The sequence below is a fragment of the Symphalangus syndactylus genome, chromosome 21, assembly GCF_028878055.3.
Source record: "Symphalangus syndactylus isolate Jambi chromosome 21, NHGRI_mSymSyn1-v2.1_pri, whole genome shotgun sequence".
Lineage (NCBI taxonomy): Eukaryota > Metazoa > Chordata > Mammalia > Primates > Hylobatidae > Symphalangus > Symphalangus syndactylus.
In genome coordinates, this window is record NC_072443.2 from 46,206,975 (window position 1) to 46,223,282 (window position 16,308).

Below are 16,308 nucleotides of genomic sequence, written 5' to 3' on the forward strand. Positions count from 1 at the left end.
ATTTCATTTCTCCTGGGTAAATAGCTAGCAGTGGGAATGGTGGGTTGCATGGTAAGTGAATGCATCCGTATATCCACTCCTGGCAATGGGTAGAAGCGCAATTAGCTGGGGAAGTTCAGAGCCCCAGGCCTGTAACTAAAGCTGGAGACAAGCCCAAATTCTCAGTATCTTTTTGGTTCAAGAGCTCTAAGCCAACAGTAAAGTAAGAACTGGGCTGGGGCTTGTGCACCTCCTAGGGCCTGGTAGAGGAAACCACCCCACAGGGAAGCCCCACAAACCAGCCCACAAAAGAGAAAACTCATATAAAAGATAACTCCTGTGGCAGATGAGCCCACAGACAAGAAATATGAAATATATGAGGATATCTAGCTCCAGAAACACAGTCTGCATAATTCATACCAAAAAATCCAAAAAGCAATCTTAAAGGTACCTTTAAAATAAATGTGTATTTAATCAACTGTATGTTTAACTTAACAATTAATACAGAGATATGAATTGTGCTTTTTTCTCTTGCACTTCCTTGTGTGTGACTCTTCCCCTGTCAATCAGAGGCATACATACTACCCTTGAGAAGAACTAGGATTGTTATAGGAGGAATACAAAAGACAAAAGCAACATTTGCTTTGGGGAAGTTTTTACTTCTAAAATAAATTATTGAGAATCAATAGGAAAAAGCTGAAAGTACAGGGCATAGACTCTAGAAAGAGAAGAGTAGACTTGCCGTTTACCATATCCCTTACCACTGGGGAGATTCAATAAGGATGGCCTGGACTAGAATGTAAGCGGACAACTAAAAATGGGCTTCAGGCTTGGAAAAACGTCGGGGGCCTGAATATGAAAGGACTTGACTTGGGGAGGTCAAATGAAGGTGAGTAGAACCAGTGGCCTATGAAAGCTGAGCCAAAGTCTTCAGACGGCCTGTGGCCTCTTGAGGGAGCACCTTGTCGTCCACATTCGCTGTTCTTCTTAATCCACAGGGTAAAGGCATTCTATGGAGAGATACTTGTGTAGCGCCCCTTAGTTTAGCCTGTAAGACACTCACCTAGCTCCAAGAATTTGCCAAGCACCCACCAAACATCATTATAAAGAAAGAAACACCTCCCTGTATCGTGATATAGTACAATCTCCAAAATATATTGTTAGGAATAAAACAAAAAGTATAATAATTCATGTAGAATACCATTTTCATAAAAGAAAACCTATATAGATGAATATGTATCTATGTGTGTGTGTGCGTGTGTGTGTGTAGCCAATTATTATTATTATTTTTTTGAGACACAGTATTGCTCTGTCGCCAGGCTGGAGTGCAGTGGCACGATCTTGGCTCACTGCAACCTCCGCCTCCCAGGTTCAAGCGATTCTCCTGCCTCAGCCTCCTGAGCAGCTGGGACTACAGGTGCACGCGACCACACCCAGCTAATTTTTGTAATTTTAGTAGAGATGGGGTTTCACCATGTTGGCCAGGATGGTCTCAATCTCTTGACCTTGTGATCCACCGACCTCGGCCTCCCAAAGTGCTGAGATTACAGGCGTGAGCCACCGCACCCGGCCTCCAATTATTTTTATATTTGTATGTGTAAAGAATGTCTCTGAAGGATACAGAAGAAGTTGGTGCCAATAGTTGTCTCTGGAGAGTAGAAGGGTGTCTGAGGAATTAAGTGAGCGAATAATTCCTTATATTGTAAAGCCTGGTTCCTTCCAAACATTTTTATCCTGTGTATGTATTATATATTCCCAAAATTGAATGAAATAATATACATAAATATTCACACAACATGGCCATTTTGCTTCTGGATAAGTTGTCTGCAGAAGCCCTGACTCATGTAAAAAGGGGAAAAACAATGCAATGTTGTTTGTAAGAATGCAACACTAGAAACAACCAAAATCATCATCAATACAGAAATGAGTATGTAAAATATGAACTAGTATATAGCAGTTAGATAGGTAGACTAAATAGATAGGTCTAGCATAAAATAGCATATCACAGTTAAAGGAAACGAACAGAATTGATCTATCTGTGGATTGATCTATGTGTATATCAACATAGAAAGGCTCCAAAACATGTTGAATAGAAAAAGGAGCATAACATAGAATATATTTAGCATACAATTTAGGTGAAATTTTAAAGACACACCAAGTAAACATATAGAAATGCCCTGGAAGGATATCAATTCACAATGTACTTTGCCTTCTGGAAGGCGTGGGGTGCTTGCATGGGGTGTGAGGCTTCCTCCATATCTGTAATATTTTATTTCTTAAAAATAACTTCCAAAATAAAAGACAGCAAGCAAATATGACAAAAAGGTTAAAAGTTTTAATTCTGAGTGATAGAAATATAGATGTTCACTATTTTATTCTTTGTGTTTTACTGTATGTTAAACATTTCCAGATATTTAAATAAGAGTAAAGAAGGCACATCCAGCCAAGGTCCTCCAGATAGATCCTTTTGCTTTCTTTCTAAAGTCAAGTAAATTCTAAACTAACCTTGACATTATTAGTAAGTTTTGCCTTAAAAAAAATAAAATTTTGTGTTAGAAGTTTTGAAACATTTGGAAATTCTAGTTGTGGCTTCAGATTTCATAATTCAGATGATGCAACAATATGGAACCGCTAAAGAGAATGTGGGGACGTTTGATGCTTGTTAGGACATGACTCCTGTACTTGCCTCATCCTCCAACCCCTCTTTCTTCAAATTCCATATAGCATATTCTGTCCAGGAAGCAAGAAGACTTGCTTGGAGGCATACTCATTTTCCCCATGCCTCTTTGCTATTTGTGGAAAATAAAGCATTCTATAGGCGGAGCTAGTGAACGCCTCTTTTAAAACACAAGTCTCCACACTTCCCTGTTCACTTCGGTTCCAGCATCCTGTCCAGCAAAGAAGCAATCAGCCAAAATGGTACCTGGAGGCTTATCTGAGGCCAAACCCGCCACTCCAGAAATCCAGGAGATTGTTGATAAGGTGAGTTGATGCCATTCAGGAAAAAGTCTGAGCCAAAATCTTGATTCATAAGTTGTCCCTGTGGAAAGGCTGTGGTTGAACATGAAAACCAGAAGTTTAGGATGTTTGTGGCTTTGTTCAGGTTTCTTTACAACTAAGATGAAATAAGAGCTCTTCAGATGAAACCTCGAATAATCCCCAAACTGTGAGTGTGACTTTGAGCAAATCACATTTCTTCTCTGAGCTTCATTTTCTCCATGGGTAAAAGAATTTGTGTTGCATCTTCTCTAAAGCTCTTACAAGATATGATTCTAGGATTACTAATTCAGTTTCTGATGAAACTTTTCTAATCTCACCAAGTGAAGCCAACGTGTAATTGAAGTCTAAGGTTGTTAACAATTTGATGAAGTAGTCTTGGAATGCACTGCAGGGAAAATTTTTTTAAATAGATTGAATAAAGAATAATATTGTAAAGGCAGTCTACTTACAAACTTCATACACTTTTGCCCAAAAAGACAGTGTTTTAGTCTTTTCATAGTTAAAGCGTAGTTCAACTAATAGAGAACAGAAGTGACAGTCTATAGTGACTCCAAAATGTCATAGGCCACCAAATTATATATGGAAAAATAGAACTCAATGTTGTTAGCAGATTGATGTGTTTTTCTCTTCTTCTTTTTTGTTTTGTTTTGTTTTGCTTTTAAGAGACGGGGTCTCACTCTGTCACCCAGGCTGGAGTGCAATGATGTGATCACCGCTCACTGTAGCCTCAACTTTTTGAGCTCAAGCGATCCTCCCCACTCAGGCTCCTGAGTAGCTGGGATTACAGACACATGCCACCACGCCTGGCTGATTTGGGGGGTTTTCTTTTGTTTTGTTTTTCGAGGTGGCATTTCATTCTGTTGCAAGACTTGTCTTGAATTCCTGGGCTCAAGCCATCCACTCACCTAGGCTTCCCAAAGTATTGGGATTATAGGCGTGAGCCACCACACCTGTCCCTGATATATTTTTCTAAGTGTTGTGTGATTAGCTATCATCTAGCTATGTAGTAAACATTTATTTGCATATTTTATGAAAGAAAAACATGTACAAATTACTATTTTAGGTTTTTAGTTTGTTGCCTTATTTTCTTATATTATTCCTTCTTATTTTTTCTCTCCGAAACATCATTCTATGACAGCTTGGAAAACAAAATCAGCTTTTTGTGTGATTATAAGAGTTGGGATCCTGTATATTCTGGGAACTAGAAAGCTCTGTAAGGGGCCAGATGCCTAGAATCCCATCACTCATTCTTGGGGACTAATTATTTCTCTTTCAAGAGTTCTTTTTTGAAATAAATATCTTGGAGCTTTTTTCCTGGGAGATGATATTAAGTCAGTAATGTCTTCATGTGAATCCCCAGATCAGATCAATGTTCTCAAACTTGAATGTGCACATGAATCACCTGCAGGTCTTGATAAACCTTAGATTCTGATTCAGGGGGCCTGGGGTAGGTCGGAGATTCTGCATTTCTACCAGACTCCCAAGTGCTACTGCTGCTGCCACCCATAGCCTCCCTTGCCTGCAGGACCAGAGATATATGGCATCCTACAAGGCCAGTGAGAGATGGGGCTTTAAAAGTCAGGGTGCAGGCTGGGCTCAGTGGCTCACGCCTGTAATCCCAGCACTTTGGGAGGCCGAGGCGGGCGGATCACGAGGTCAGGAGATCGAGACCACGGTGAAACCCCGTCTCTACTAAAAATACAAAAAAATTAGCCGGGCGTAGTGGCGGGCGCCTGTAGTCCCAGCTACTCGGAGAGGCTGAGGCAGGAGAATGGCGTGAACCCGGGAGGCGGAGCTTGCAGTGAGCCGAGAGGGCGCCACTGCACTCCAGCCTGGGCGACAGAGCGAGACTCCGTCTCAAAAAAAAAAAAAAAAAAAAAAAATATATATATATATATATATATATATATATATATAAAATAAAATTAAAACAAAAAAACCTGCCCACTGATGGGAAGGACTGCCTTGGGAGAATCCTAGATGCACTGGAGGCCTGATTGAAGTTGTATGGACATGAAATGCTTTCATGAAGGGCATAAAGGCAGGTTCTCAATAAACAAGGTACATTCAACACAGAGAGTTATATCCTTTTTCCTCCAAAAGACAGAAGAGAATTGGGGTTGAAGGACAAATCCACAGATATAAAGACAACAGGAGATAGGCAAGTACCACCTCAGAAATACCAATAAAATTTTGGAAGTTGGAAAACAGATGAACAATGGAAACTGCTGAGCAGTCTAAACAGAAGCTAAGCCCATAGAGGGGAAAGTCTAAGCCAGAAGCAAGCGGATTCACACTGCAGAACATCACAGTGGCGCAGGCATGAGCAACACCAAAAACTCATAGCCAGGAGTAAGGTCTGAGACCAAAAGTAAGAGGACTGATCTGTATGAGGGACAGTGAGACCTCCTCAAGTTCCTTCTCCCTCACTATCCTCCACCCCGGCAGAAGACGAGCTTTACACTTAGCAGGAATTGAGTCAAGAGCTCATAGTAGACTTTTGCATATCAGGCCCAGCTGAGAGTGAGAATGAAGCACTGTACAGAAAGCTGATGGGTTCAGCTTTTTACTTTTCAGTAAAAGTTTACATATTAAATTTGGGACTGTCTCCCTTCTCATGCTGGGTTCGGGAATGCTGACATTTAAACCCAACCCATATCCCTCCATGGTAGACAGAATGATGGCCCTCCAAAGATGTCCATGTCCTAATCCCTGGAACCTGTGACTAGGTTCCTCTACACAGCAAAAGAGACTTTGCAGGTGTGATTAAGTTAAGGATCTGGAGATGGAGAGGTTATCCTGGATTATCCAGGTAAGCCCATGCAATCACAGGGTCTTTATAAGAATCATACCCAAATACTGCACTCTAGTTAGTATATTGTTTTCCACAGGGGTATAGGTCAACAATTCTGAAATTATTTTATGTATACGCTAGAACTGAGCAAATAGGCAAATACATTGCAAATAATAAGAACCAAGATTCTTCCTCAGCGTTTGAGAAAGGAGTTATAATAAGGAAAGGGGAAAAGCTAAATGAGTCCTGTGGTATTTGATTTATTTGATTTATTTGATTGATTGATTGATTGATTGATTGATTTTGAGGCAGAGTTTCACTCTTGTTGCCCAGGCTGGAGTGCAATGGCGTGATCTCGGCTCACTGCAACCTCCACCTCCCAGGTTCAAGCAATTCTCCTGCCTCAGCCTCCTGAGTAGCTGGAATTACAGACACCTACCATTGCGCCCAGCTAATTTTTGCATTTTTAGTAGAGACGGGGTTTCATCATATTGGTCACGCTGGTCTCCAACTCCTGACCTCAAGTGATCCACCCCCCTCGGCCTCCCAAAGTGCTAGGATTACAGGCATGAGCCACAGCACCCAGCCATGGTATTTGATTTTAATCAGAGGAATACACACACACACACACACACACACACACACACCTGTACACACATGTATATAATGTATATATATATAATGACAAACACATAAATGTGTGTATATATGCACACACATACACAAATGGGTAGATAACGATGTGTGCATGTGTGTGTGAGTACACATATTATTTTGTAGCCCTTTCCACTGAGTGGGCCTAGAAGCAATGTCATTTAGTAACAAGAGACACAGCACCCAAATCTTGGTTCTTAAATACCATTCTCCCATAAAAGGAGCAGGGACTCCTTGGAGAAATAGTTGATTCCAGCGAGGAGGCAAGGAAACTTCAAGATAAACCTGGAACACCTGACTCGACTTTTGTAGAGTCAGAAAGTAAGGAAGTGCTTATAAAACGGTGGAGGCATGTTGAAAGGACACAGGCATCAGGTGAAGGAGCTCCCAATGGCCAAATCTAGGGCATTTGAGTAACAAAATAAAGAGGAATGAATTGTAATCCACAGAGTAGAAGAAATATCCATGAGTCATATTAATATAAAATAAGTAATTTACTACATAAAGAGGAGAGAGGGAACAGCTCTTCCTTACAGTAGAATTCCAAATAATAAATGCACAAGAAATGATTTTTTAATTACCATTTGGCCAACACCACAATTAATCATTGTTGTAGGCAAGAACCATCAATGGATGCTAAAATTCATGAATGAAAGTATGGCAACAAACAAGAGTCCTCACAAGACACTTACTAATTACAAAGGGGAAAAAAATGGTGACCTTACAGTGGAGAAACCTGGCAGACATCCTAACTAAGTAATCAAAATTAACATCACCAGTAATGAAACATAGCTCCTGATAGGATGCACTTAAGCGCATCATCACGTTTGTGCTATCCTTACAAAAATGTATAATACTAACATAAGAGGAGATCACACAAACCTAAATTGAGGGACATTCTACCACTTAACAGGCCAGTATTCTTCAAAAACACCAAGGTCATGAACAAAAACGAATGAACCCAGATTGTAGGAGACTGAGGAGAAATGACAACTAAATGCAGTGTCGGATCCTGCATGAGATCCTGGAGCAGAAAAGAGACATCTTCAGGAAAACTGGCAAAATTCTGATAAGGTTTAGAGACTACTTAATAGTATTATACCATGTTAATTTCCTGATTTTGGTGATTATACTATGTTATGTAAAATAGCAAAATTAAGGGAACTGTAAATGATATAAGAGAATTCATTATACTAATTTTACAACTTTTAAGTCTGAAATTATTTTAAAATAATGTTTTAATCAAGTAGTAATTATTGCTCTACTGATTTTTATTAATCAAAGATATATATAACTCTTAGAGTTTTAGCAGTCAGAACGCTCCTATGTTGCATTACCACACTGAGTTGATGTGAATTCAGCCTAAAGCAACAAAATTTGACGTTTTAACCTATGTAATTGTATTATAACAGGTGTTTTCTATTGAAATAATAAAAATAGTTCATCGATTTCATTACCATCTTTGAAGACTTTTAGGAGGATGAGATTCCCAGATGTGTACATCGCATAGATGGAGTCTAATATGGCTTTGATTATTTGTTTCCCCTTTTCTTTTCTTTAGGTTAAACCACAGCTTGAAGAAAAAACAAATGAGACTTACGAAAAATTGGAAGCTGTGGAGTATAAAACCCAAGTCGTTGCTGGAACAAATTACTACATTAAGGTTAGAGTTCAGCACCTACTTTAGTGCCAAAAGATGTATTTCTCATTTTATGTAAAATGTTTCCTGATTTCCCTACCACATAATTCCTTCCTTATGGTTGTCCTAAATTAAGATGCCCAGCATGATTCCTTCCAAGTGGTGGACTCTCAAATTTGGTAGATGATGTGATACCATTTTTTTTCTTGTGAATTCAGAAAGCTTTATTACATTGATTCTTGAATTCTGGAAATTGTATAGAAAAAGATTTCATAACAGTTCAGGGCATGCTGGATTTGTGGCTGTGCTGCTGCTTAGGTAAGGAGGGAGGATCACGTCTCATCTGCCTGAAGGCGTGGGGCTGGACAACATGGTATCTTGAAGCTGATTCCACCTCAAAGCTGTATGATTCTCTATGTCTAAATTAAATAAAGTAACGACTCAAATCATTAGCTGGGAAAATAATTTAAACCTTTTTTGCCCTTTGATTAATATAATGTAAATACTATTTTATAACTCAAATTAGTAGATTTAACTTGTGGCACTCTAGGTATAGTTTAAAACAGTCGAGTATTTAAAACACTTTAAAAGTTAATTTTATAGCTCTGTCAAAAAATTACACAATGCATTGATTGAGTTCTAATTGAAGTTATCAAGAGGAAACCAATTGAACAAGTCGGCCATGAATATTTAAGAGCCATGTTTGTCCTAATGTATTAAGAAGATGATAATGCTGATTCTAAAAATAAAAACAAATATTCAAGTATATTTACTTAATCTTTACTTAACTATTTGACCAGGGCACAATGTGGCTTATTTCTCTTTAACAAAAAATTCAATTAAAATATAAACATTTTAAAAGGTTTTTTCAGCAAAAAAAAAAATAATAATAAGTAAGTGCAGCTAGTCAGCTCAGCATAAGAAAGTTTCAGTACCGAGCTATGTACATGGATCAGCCCTGTTCTGCCAAATGTGAGCTCCTCGTAAAGACCAGGTCCCAGGGAGACACATGTGAAAGAGGACCCTGCTGTATCCTCAGAAAACAATGGCACCATTTCCTCCATTCTCAATCTGCTTTCTTCATGGCTGGAAAAGAAAGTTTTCCAGTTAAAAATGATTATGTGCAAAGATAGGAAACATTCCATCAACATTAAGGTATTTATTTTAATAATTTATGATTAATTCAAATGCATACATTTCACATATTACTAGCTCACATGTTTCTTCAACAGTTCATCAGATAACTATCTTGAAAATTTCTGCTTGAAAATTTGTTCCCTTGACCACCCCTTTGCCCTCTCTTAATCAGTCTCCTCTCTCTCTCTCTCTCTCTGTCTCTCTCTCTCTCTCTCTCATCTTTTCTTCCTTCTGCTATCAAATTTTTCCTACTGCATCTCAGCCACCGATCCCAGTTACCTTTTACTTCCTGGTAGTCTGGCTGTTGATCCCTTTGCTCTGAGCCACTCTAGATTTAAGGTCTTGCCAGTGACGTGACCTTCTCTATGTATTTCAAGTATCTATCAAGAGGTAGGTCGTAGAATGGTAGGACCACAAGCTTAGGTGTCAGAGTGTCCTGGGTTTGAACCCTTGTTCAATTTGTTCTATGGGAAGCTTCTCCTCCTCTCTGAGCCTTCATTCCCTTATCTGCACAATGAGGGTAATAATCTACTTCGCAGGGTGTTGTGAGGAATAAATAAGCTGGAAATTTATTCAGCACTTAACAATTCACGATGCACTATTCTAAGAACAAGGCTTGTATTATCTCATTTAATCCTCACAACAAATCTACGAGATAAGTACAATCACTTCTCTTGGATTACCGATGAAAAAATTGAGCTCCAGGGTGAAGAAACTAAAAAGGTCACACAACTATGAGAGCAGTCAGGATTTGAACCCAGATAGACTGAGCTTAACTACTGGCTGTGTTGCCTCTAATACAAAGCACAAAATAAGAGCTTTTAAAAGGTCACACTGGCCTGGTGTGGTGGCTCATACCTGTAATCCCAACACTTTGGGAGGCCAAGATGGGAGGATAGCTTGAAGCCAGGAGTTTGAGATCAGCCCAGGCAACATAGCAAGACCCTGTCTCTATCAAGAAAATGTTTTAATTACCTAGGCATGGTGATGCACACCAGTAGTCCTAGCTATTTGGGAAGCTGAGGTAGGAGGATCGCTTGAGCAGAGGAGTTTGAGGTTGCAGTGAGCTGTGATCGCACCACTGCACTACAGTCCAGGCAACAGAGCCAGGCCTCATTCCCCGATCAGCACCCCCCAAAAATGTTACATTGTAGAGTGAAAAGAATGTAGATGCTAGAGGCTAACAGATCTGGGTTTGAATATTGGCTGTGCCACTTACTAGCTGAGAGATTTATGGAAAATCACTTAATCTCTCCTACTCTGCTTCCACATCTGTAAAAATTTCACTGCTCCACTTTTCTTCAGGCCTATAATATAAGTTAATATAATCATTTATATAAAGTGTTCATCATAGTGTCTGGCCCACAGTAAACATTTGATATGTGGCATTTGTTAAAATTAGGATAGGAAGTGACATCAGAAGCACAATAAAGATTTTTATAAGACAAAGCATTTATTGTCTCAAGCAAGAACCAAAGTAAAAATTCTCACCATAATTTTCCAGGTCTCAGATTCATGTCCAAACTACTGCTTCTGCTTCAACCTTCATACCAATGACTTCCTAGCAAAACCCCTTAGCTTTTTTTTTTTTCTTTTTTCTTTTCTTTTTTGAGACGGAGTTTCACTCTGTCACTCAGGCTGGAGTACAGTGGCGTGATCTCGGCTCACTGCAAACTTCTCCTCCTGGGTTCAAGTGATTCTCCTGCCTCAGCCTCCAGAGTAGCTGGGATTACAGGCATGCACCACCACGCCCGGCTAATTTTTTGTATTTTTAGTAGAGACGGGGTTTCACCATGCTGGCCAGGCTGGTCTCGAACTCCTGACCTCGTGATCCACCTGCCTCAGCCTCCCAAAGTGCTAGGATTACAGGTGGGAGCCACGGCGCCCAGTCTAGTCTGCTCTTTCTCTCCTAAAATAAGGTGGTGGATTTATGAATACAAAGAGTCTAAGAATGGTGGACTAGGTCTAGCAATGCTGTTCCTCAGCAGCTTTTTGGACAGAAGTCTTTATAGAGCTGTCTCACTTGATGTAGACCCATTTGAATGAATCTCCTTTTGCTTTCTCTTTTTTTAATATTTTTCAGGTACGAGCAGGTGATAATAATTATATGCACTTGAAAGTATTCAAAAGTCTTCCCGGACAAAATGAAGACTTGGTACTTTCTGGATACCAGGCTGACAAAAACAAGGACGATGAGCTGACGGGCTTTTAACAGCATGTTCCCAAAGTGTTCTGATTCCTTCCACTGGCTACTGAGTCATGATCTTTGCTGATAAATATAATCATCAATAAAGAAGCATTCTTTTCCAAAGTAATTATTTCTTCAATTATTTCTCATTTATTGTATTAAACAGAAATTACCTTTTCTTTCTCAAAATCAGTGTTATTGCTTTAGAGTATAAACTCCATATAAATTGATGGCAATTGGAAATCTTATAAATACTAGTCAAGCCTAATGCAACTGGCTAAAGGATAGTACCACCCTCACCCCCACCATAGGCAGGCCGGTTCGTGGACTATCAGTTCACCAGCCTCCTTGTTCCCTGTGGCTGCTGATAACCCAACATTCCATCTCTACCCTCATACTTTAAAATTAAATCAAGTATTTTACAAAGTGTGTGTGTGTGTGTGTGTGTGTGTGTGTATATATATATATATATATATATGTGTGTGTATTTTTTTTTTTTGAGACAGAGTCTCATTCTGTCACCCAGGCTGGAGTGCAATGGCGCGATCTCGGCTCACTGCAACCTCTGCCTGCCAGGTTTAAGCAATTCTCCTGTCTCAGCCTCCCAAGTAGCTGGGATTACAGGCACCCACCACCACGCCTAGCTAATTTTTGTATTTTTAGTAGAGACAGGGTTTTGCCACGTTGGCCAGGCTGGTTTCAAACTCCTGACCCTAGGTGATCTGCCTGCCTTGGCCTCCCAAACTGCTGGGATTACAGGTGTGAGCCACTGTGCCCAGCCTATATTTTTATTCTGAAACAAACTTAAACATAGAGAAAAGTAGCAAAAAAAAAAAAAAAAAAAAAAAAACCCACTCTTTTTCCTGGACATTTGAGACTAAGTTACTTACCATGATGCCCCATCATCAACAAATACTTCAGTGTGCATTTCCTACAAACAAGGATATTCTCCTGCAAAACTGAAATACAACCATCAAAATCAGGAAATTGCCAGGTCACAGTGGCTCACGCCTGTAATCCCAGCACTTTGGTAGGCCAAGGCAGCAGGATTGCTTGAGGACAGGAATTTAAGACAAACCTGGGCAACACAGCGAGATCATGTCTCTACAAAAAGAAATTAGAAATTAGCTGGGCATGGTAGTATGCATCTGTAGTCCTAGCTACTTGGGAGGCTGATGTGGGAGGATGGCTTGAGCTCAGGAATTCGAGGCTACAGTGAGCTGTACTCATGCCACCGCACTCCAGCCTGGGTGACAGAGAGAGACCGTGTCTCTAAAAAAATAAAAATTAAAAATAAAATTAAACAATTAAGAAATTAACACTGATACACTGGTAGCATCTAATCCCCAGACACCATTCAGACTACCCCAATTGTCCTAATAATGTCGTTTATTACAAAAAGATCCAAGCCAGGTGAGGTGGCAAGCACCTGTAGTCCTAGGTACTCAGGTGGCAGAGGCAGGAGGACCTCTAGAGGCCAGGAGTTCAAGGCTATGGTCTACAATGTTCATGCCTGTGAGTAGCCACTGCATGCCAGCCTGGGCAACATAGCAAGATCCCATCTCAAAAAAAAGATCCAATCCAAAATCATGTGTTCCATTTAATTGCCATTTTCCTCTTATTTAGTACTCAATAAAGAGACATAAATTGAAACATACAACTTACCCATTTAAAGTGCACAAGTGAGTGGTTTTATACCACATTCACAAATGCTTGCAAACCTCACACAATTTTAGAACATTTTCATCACCTCAAAAAGAAGTCTCATACCTGTTAGCTGTCACTTCCCCAGCCTCCTCCATACATACCTCAACCCCTAAGCAACAACTAATTTACTGTCTAGATTTGCCTGGTCTGGACATTCATATATGTGGAATTACATAATATGTGGTCTTTTGTAACTGGCTTCCTTCACTTAGCATAGTTTTCAAAATTCATCAATGTTGTAGCATGTCTCAGTATTTTATTCCTTTTTATGGACAAATATTCCATTTTATCAATATATCACATGTTGTTTATTAACTAATCAGTTGATAGATATTTAAGTTGCTTTCACTTTTTGACTATCAGGAACACTGCTACTATAAATATCTGTGTACAAGGTTTTGTGTGTACATATGTTTTCATTTCTCTTGGGTATATACCTAGGAGTAGAATTGCTGGTTCATATGGTAACTAACTCTATGTTTAATTGTTTGAAAAACTTACAGACTGTTTTCTGAAGTGGCCATACCATTTTACATTCCCACCAACAGTGAATGAGAGTTCCATTTTCTCCATATCCTCACCCACACTTGTTGTTATCTGATTTTTTTAAGGTTAGCCATTCTGGTGGATGTGAAATAATAGCTCATTGTGGTTTGGATTTGTATTTCACTGATGACTAATGCTATTGAACATCTTTTCATGAGATGATCAGCCATTTGTATTAGGTTGGTGCAAAAGTTAGTGTAGTTTTTGCCATTTAAAAATAAACAAAAACTACAATTACCTGTCTTAGTCCATTTTCTGTTGTTTATAACAGAATATCTGAAACTGGGTAATTTATAAAGAAAATGAATTTATTTATTACAGTTATGGAGGCTGAGAAGTCCAAAGTTGAGGGCCGGGCACAGTGGCACATGCCTGTAATCCAAGCACTTTAGGAGGCCAAGGCAGGTGGATCACCTGAGGTCAGGAGTTTGAGACCAGCCTGACTAACACGGTGAAACCCCGCCTCTACTAAATACAAAAAATTAGCCAGGAGTGGTGGCACATGCCTGTAATCCCAGCTACTTGGGAGGCTGAGGCAGGAGAATCACTTGAACCTGGGAGGCAGAGGTTGCAGTGAGCCAAGATCGTGCCATTGCACTCCAGCCTGGGCAAAAAGTGTGAAACCCTGTCTCAAAAAAAAAGAAGTGCAAAGTTGAGGGACTACATCTGGTGAGAGCCTTCTTGCGGGTGGCGACTCTCTGCAGAATCCTGTCCTGAGGCAGCACATAGCGTCATGAGGGGACTGAGCATGATAGATCAGGTCTCTTCCTCTTCTTACAAAGCTACCCGCCCCACTCCCATGATAACCCATTAATCCATTAATCCATGAATGGATTAAGCCATTCATGATGGTAGAGCCCTTATTACTCAAACATCTTTTAAGGGCCCCACCTCTCAATAGTACCGCATTGGGGATTAGGTTTCAACATCAGTTTTGAAGGAGTCAAATATTCAAACCACAGCATATATTCTGAATACAGGCCCCTTATCTGATATATGATTTGCAAATATTTTCTTCTCATTTTGTGGTTTATCTTTTCAATCTCTTGATGGCATTCTCTGAAGCACCAAAGTTTTTAATTTTAATGAAGTCCAAATTATCTACTTATCCTTTTGCTCCTCATGCTGTTGGTATAATAACTAAGGATCCTTTGCCAAATCCAAACTCATAATGATTTACTCCTCTGTTTTCTTCTAAGTGTTATGTAGCTTTAGCTCTTACATTTAGGTCTTTTATCCCTTTTGAGTTAATTTTTGTATATGGTGTGAGGTAAGGGTCCAACTTCATTCTTTTGCATGTGGCTCTCTAGTTATCTCAGAACCATTGGTTGAAAAGACTTTTTTTTACCCCATCGAATGATCTTGGCACCCTTGTTGAAAATCAGTTGATCACAGGCACATGAGTTCATTTTTCGACTCTCAATTTTATTCCATTAATCTATATATCTATCCTTTTGTCAGTACTACACTTTTTTGATTACTGTTGCCTTGCAATAACTTTTACAATTGTGAAGTGTGAGTCCTCCAAGTTTGTTCTTCCTTTTCAAGAGTTTTTTGGCTCTTCCAAATTCTTTGAACTTCCACATGAATTTTAGAATCAGCTTATAAATTTCTACAAAGAAGTGAGCTAGGATTTTCATAGAGATTATGTTGAATCTGTAGATAAGTTTGGGCGATACTGCCATCTTAACAATATTAAGCCTCTGATCCGTGAACATAAGATGTTTTCCCAATTATTTCTATCTGTATTTCTTTCAACAATTATTTTTAGTTTTCAGAGTATATATTTTGTACTTTTTTTGTTAAATTCATTCCCAAATATTTTGTTCTTATTGATGCTATTATAAATGAGACTTTTTGGCTTATGTATTGCAAGTTTATAGAAATACAATAGATTTTTGTACATTGATCTTGTATTTTTTAACCTTGATGAACTTGTGTATTGGTGGATTCTTTAAAATTTTCTATATACAAGATCATATCATTGCAAATAGAGGCAGTTTTATTTCCCCTTTTCTAACCTGGATACTTTTTTTTCTTGTCTAATTGCACTGGTGAGAAACTTCAATATAAAATTGAATAGAAGTGATGAGAGCAGGCATCCTTGTCTTGTTCCTGATCTTAGGGGGAAAACATATAATTTTTTTATCCTTTAGTATAAAGTTAGCTGTGGAGTTTTCACAGATGCCTTTTATTAAGTTAAGAAAGTTTACTTCAAGGCTGGGCATGGTGGCTCACACCTGTAACCCTAGCACTTTGGGAGGCTGAGGCGGGTAGACCACTTGAGCTCAGGAGTTAGAGACCAGCCTGGGTAACATGGTGAAATCCTGTCTCTACAAAAAATACAAAAATTATCTGGGCATGGTAATACACACCTGTAGTCTCAGCTACTTGGGGAGCTGAGGCCAGAGAATCACTTGAACCCGGAGGTTGAGGCTGCAGTGAGCCAAGATTATGCCACTGCCCTCCAGTGACAAAGTGAGACCCTGTTTCAAAAAAAGAAAGTTTCCTTCTAGTGCATTTTTATTATGAAAGGACATTGGATTTTATTAAATGCTCTTTCTGCATCTGTTGAAACAGTGATGTGGTTTTGTTTTTTATTCTATCAATACAGTATATTATATTGATTTTTTTATATGAAACCAACTTTGCGTTTCTGGAATA

At 39.2% G+C, this 16,308-nt stretch overlaps 1 protein-coding gene across 1 annotated transcript; it reads left to right on the plus strand.

The window, feature by feature from the left end:
• Positions 1-2,770: 2,770 nt before the first annotated feature.
• CSTA (cystatin A) lies at positions 2,771-11,817 on the plus strand. The gene is made up of 3 exons (XM_055260369.2): positions 2,771-2,961; positions 7,989-8,090; positions 11,287-11,817. The coding sequence occupies exons 1-3, from the start codon at positions 2,896-2,898 to the stop codon at positions 11,413-11,415; spliced, it is 297 nt and encodes a 98-aa protein (XP_055116344.1). The 5' UTR covers positions 2,771-2,895; the 3' UTR covers positions 11,416-11,817.
• The last annotated feature ends 4,491 nt before the right edge of the window (positions 11,818-16,308 follow it).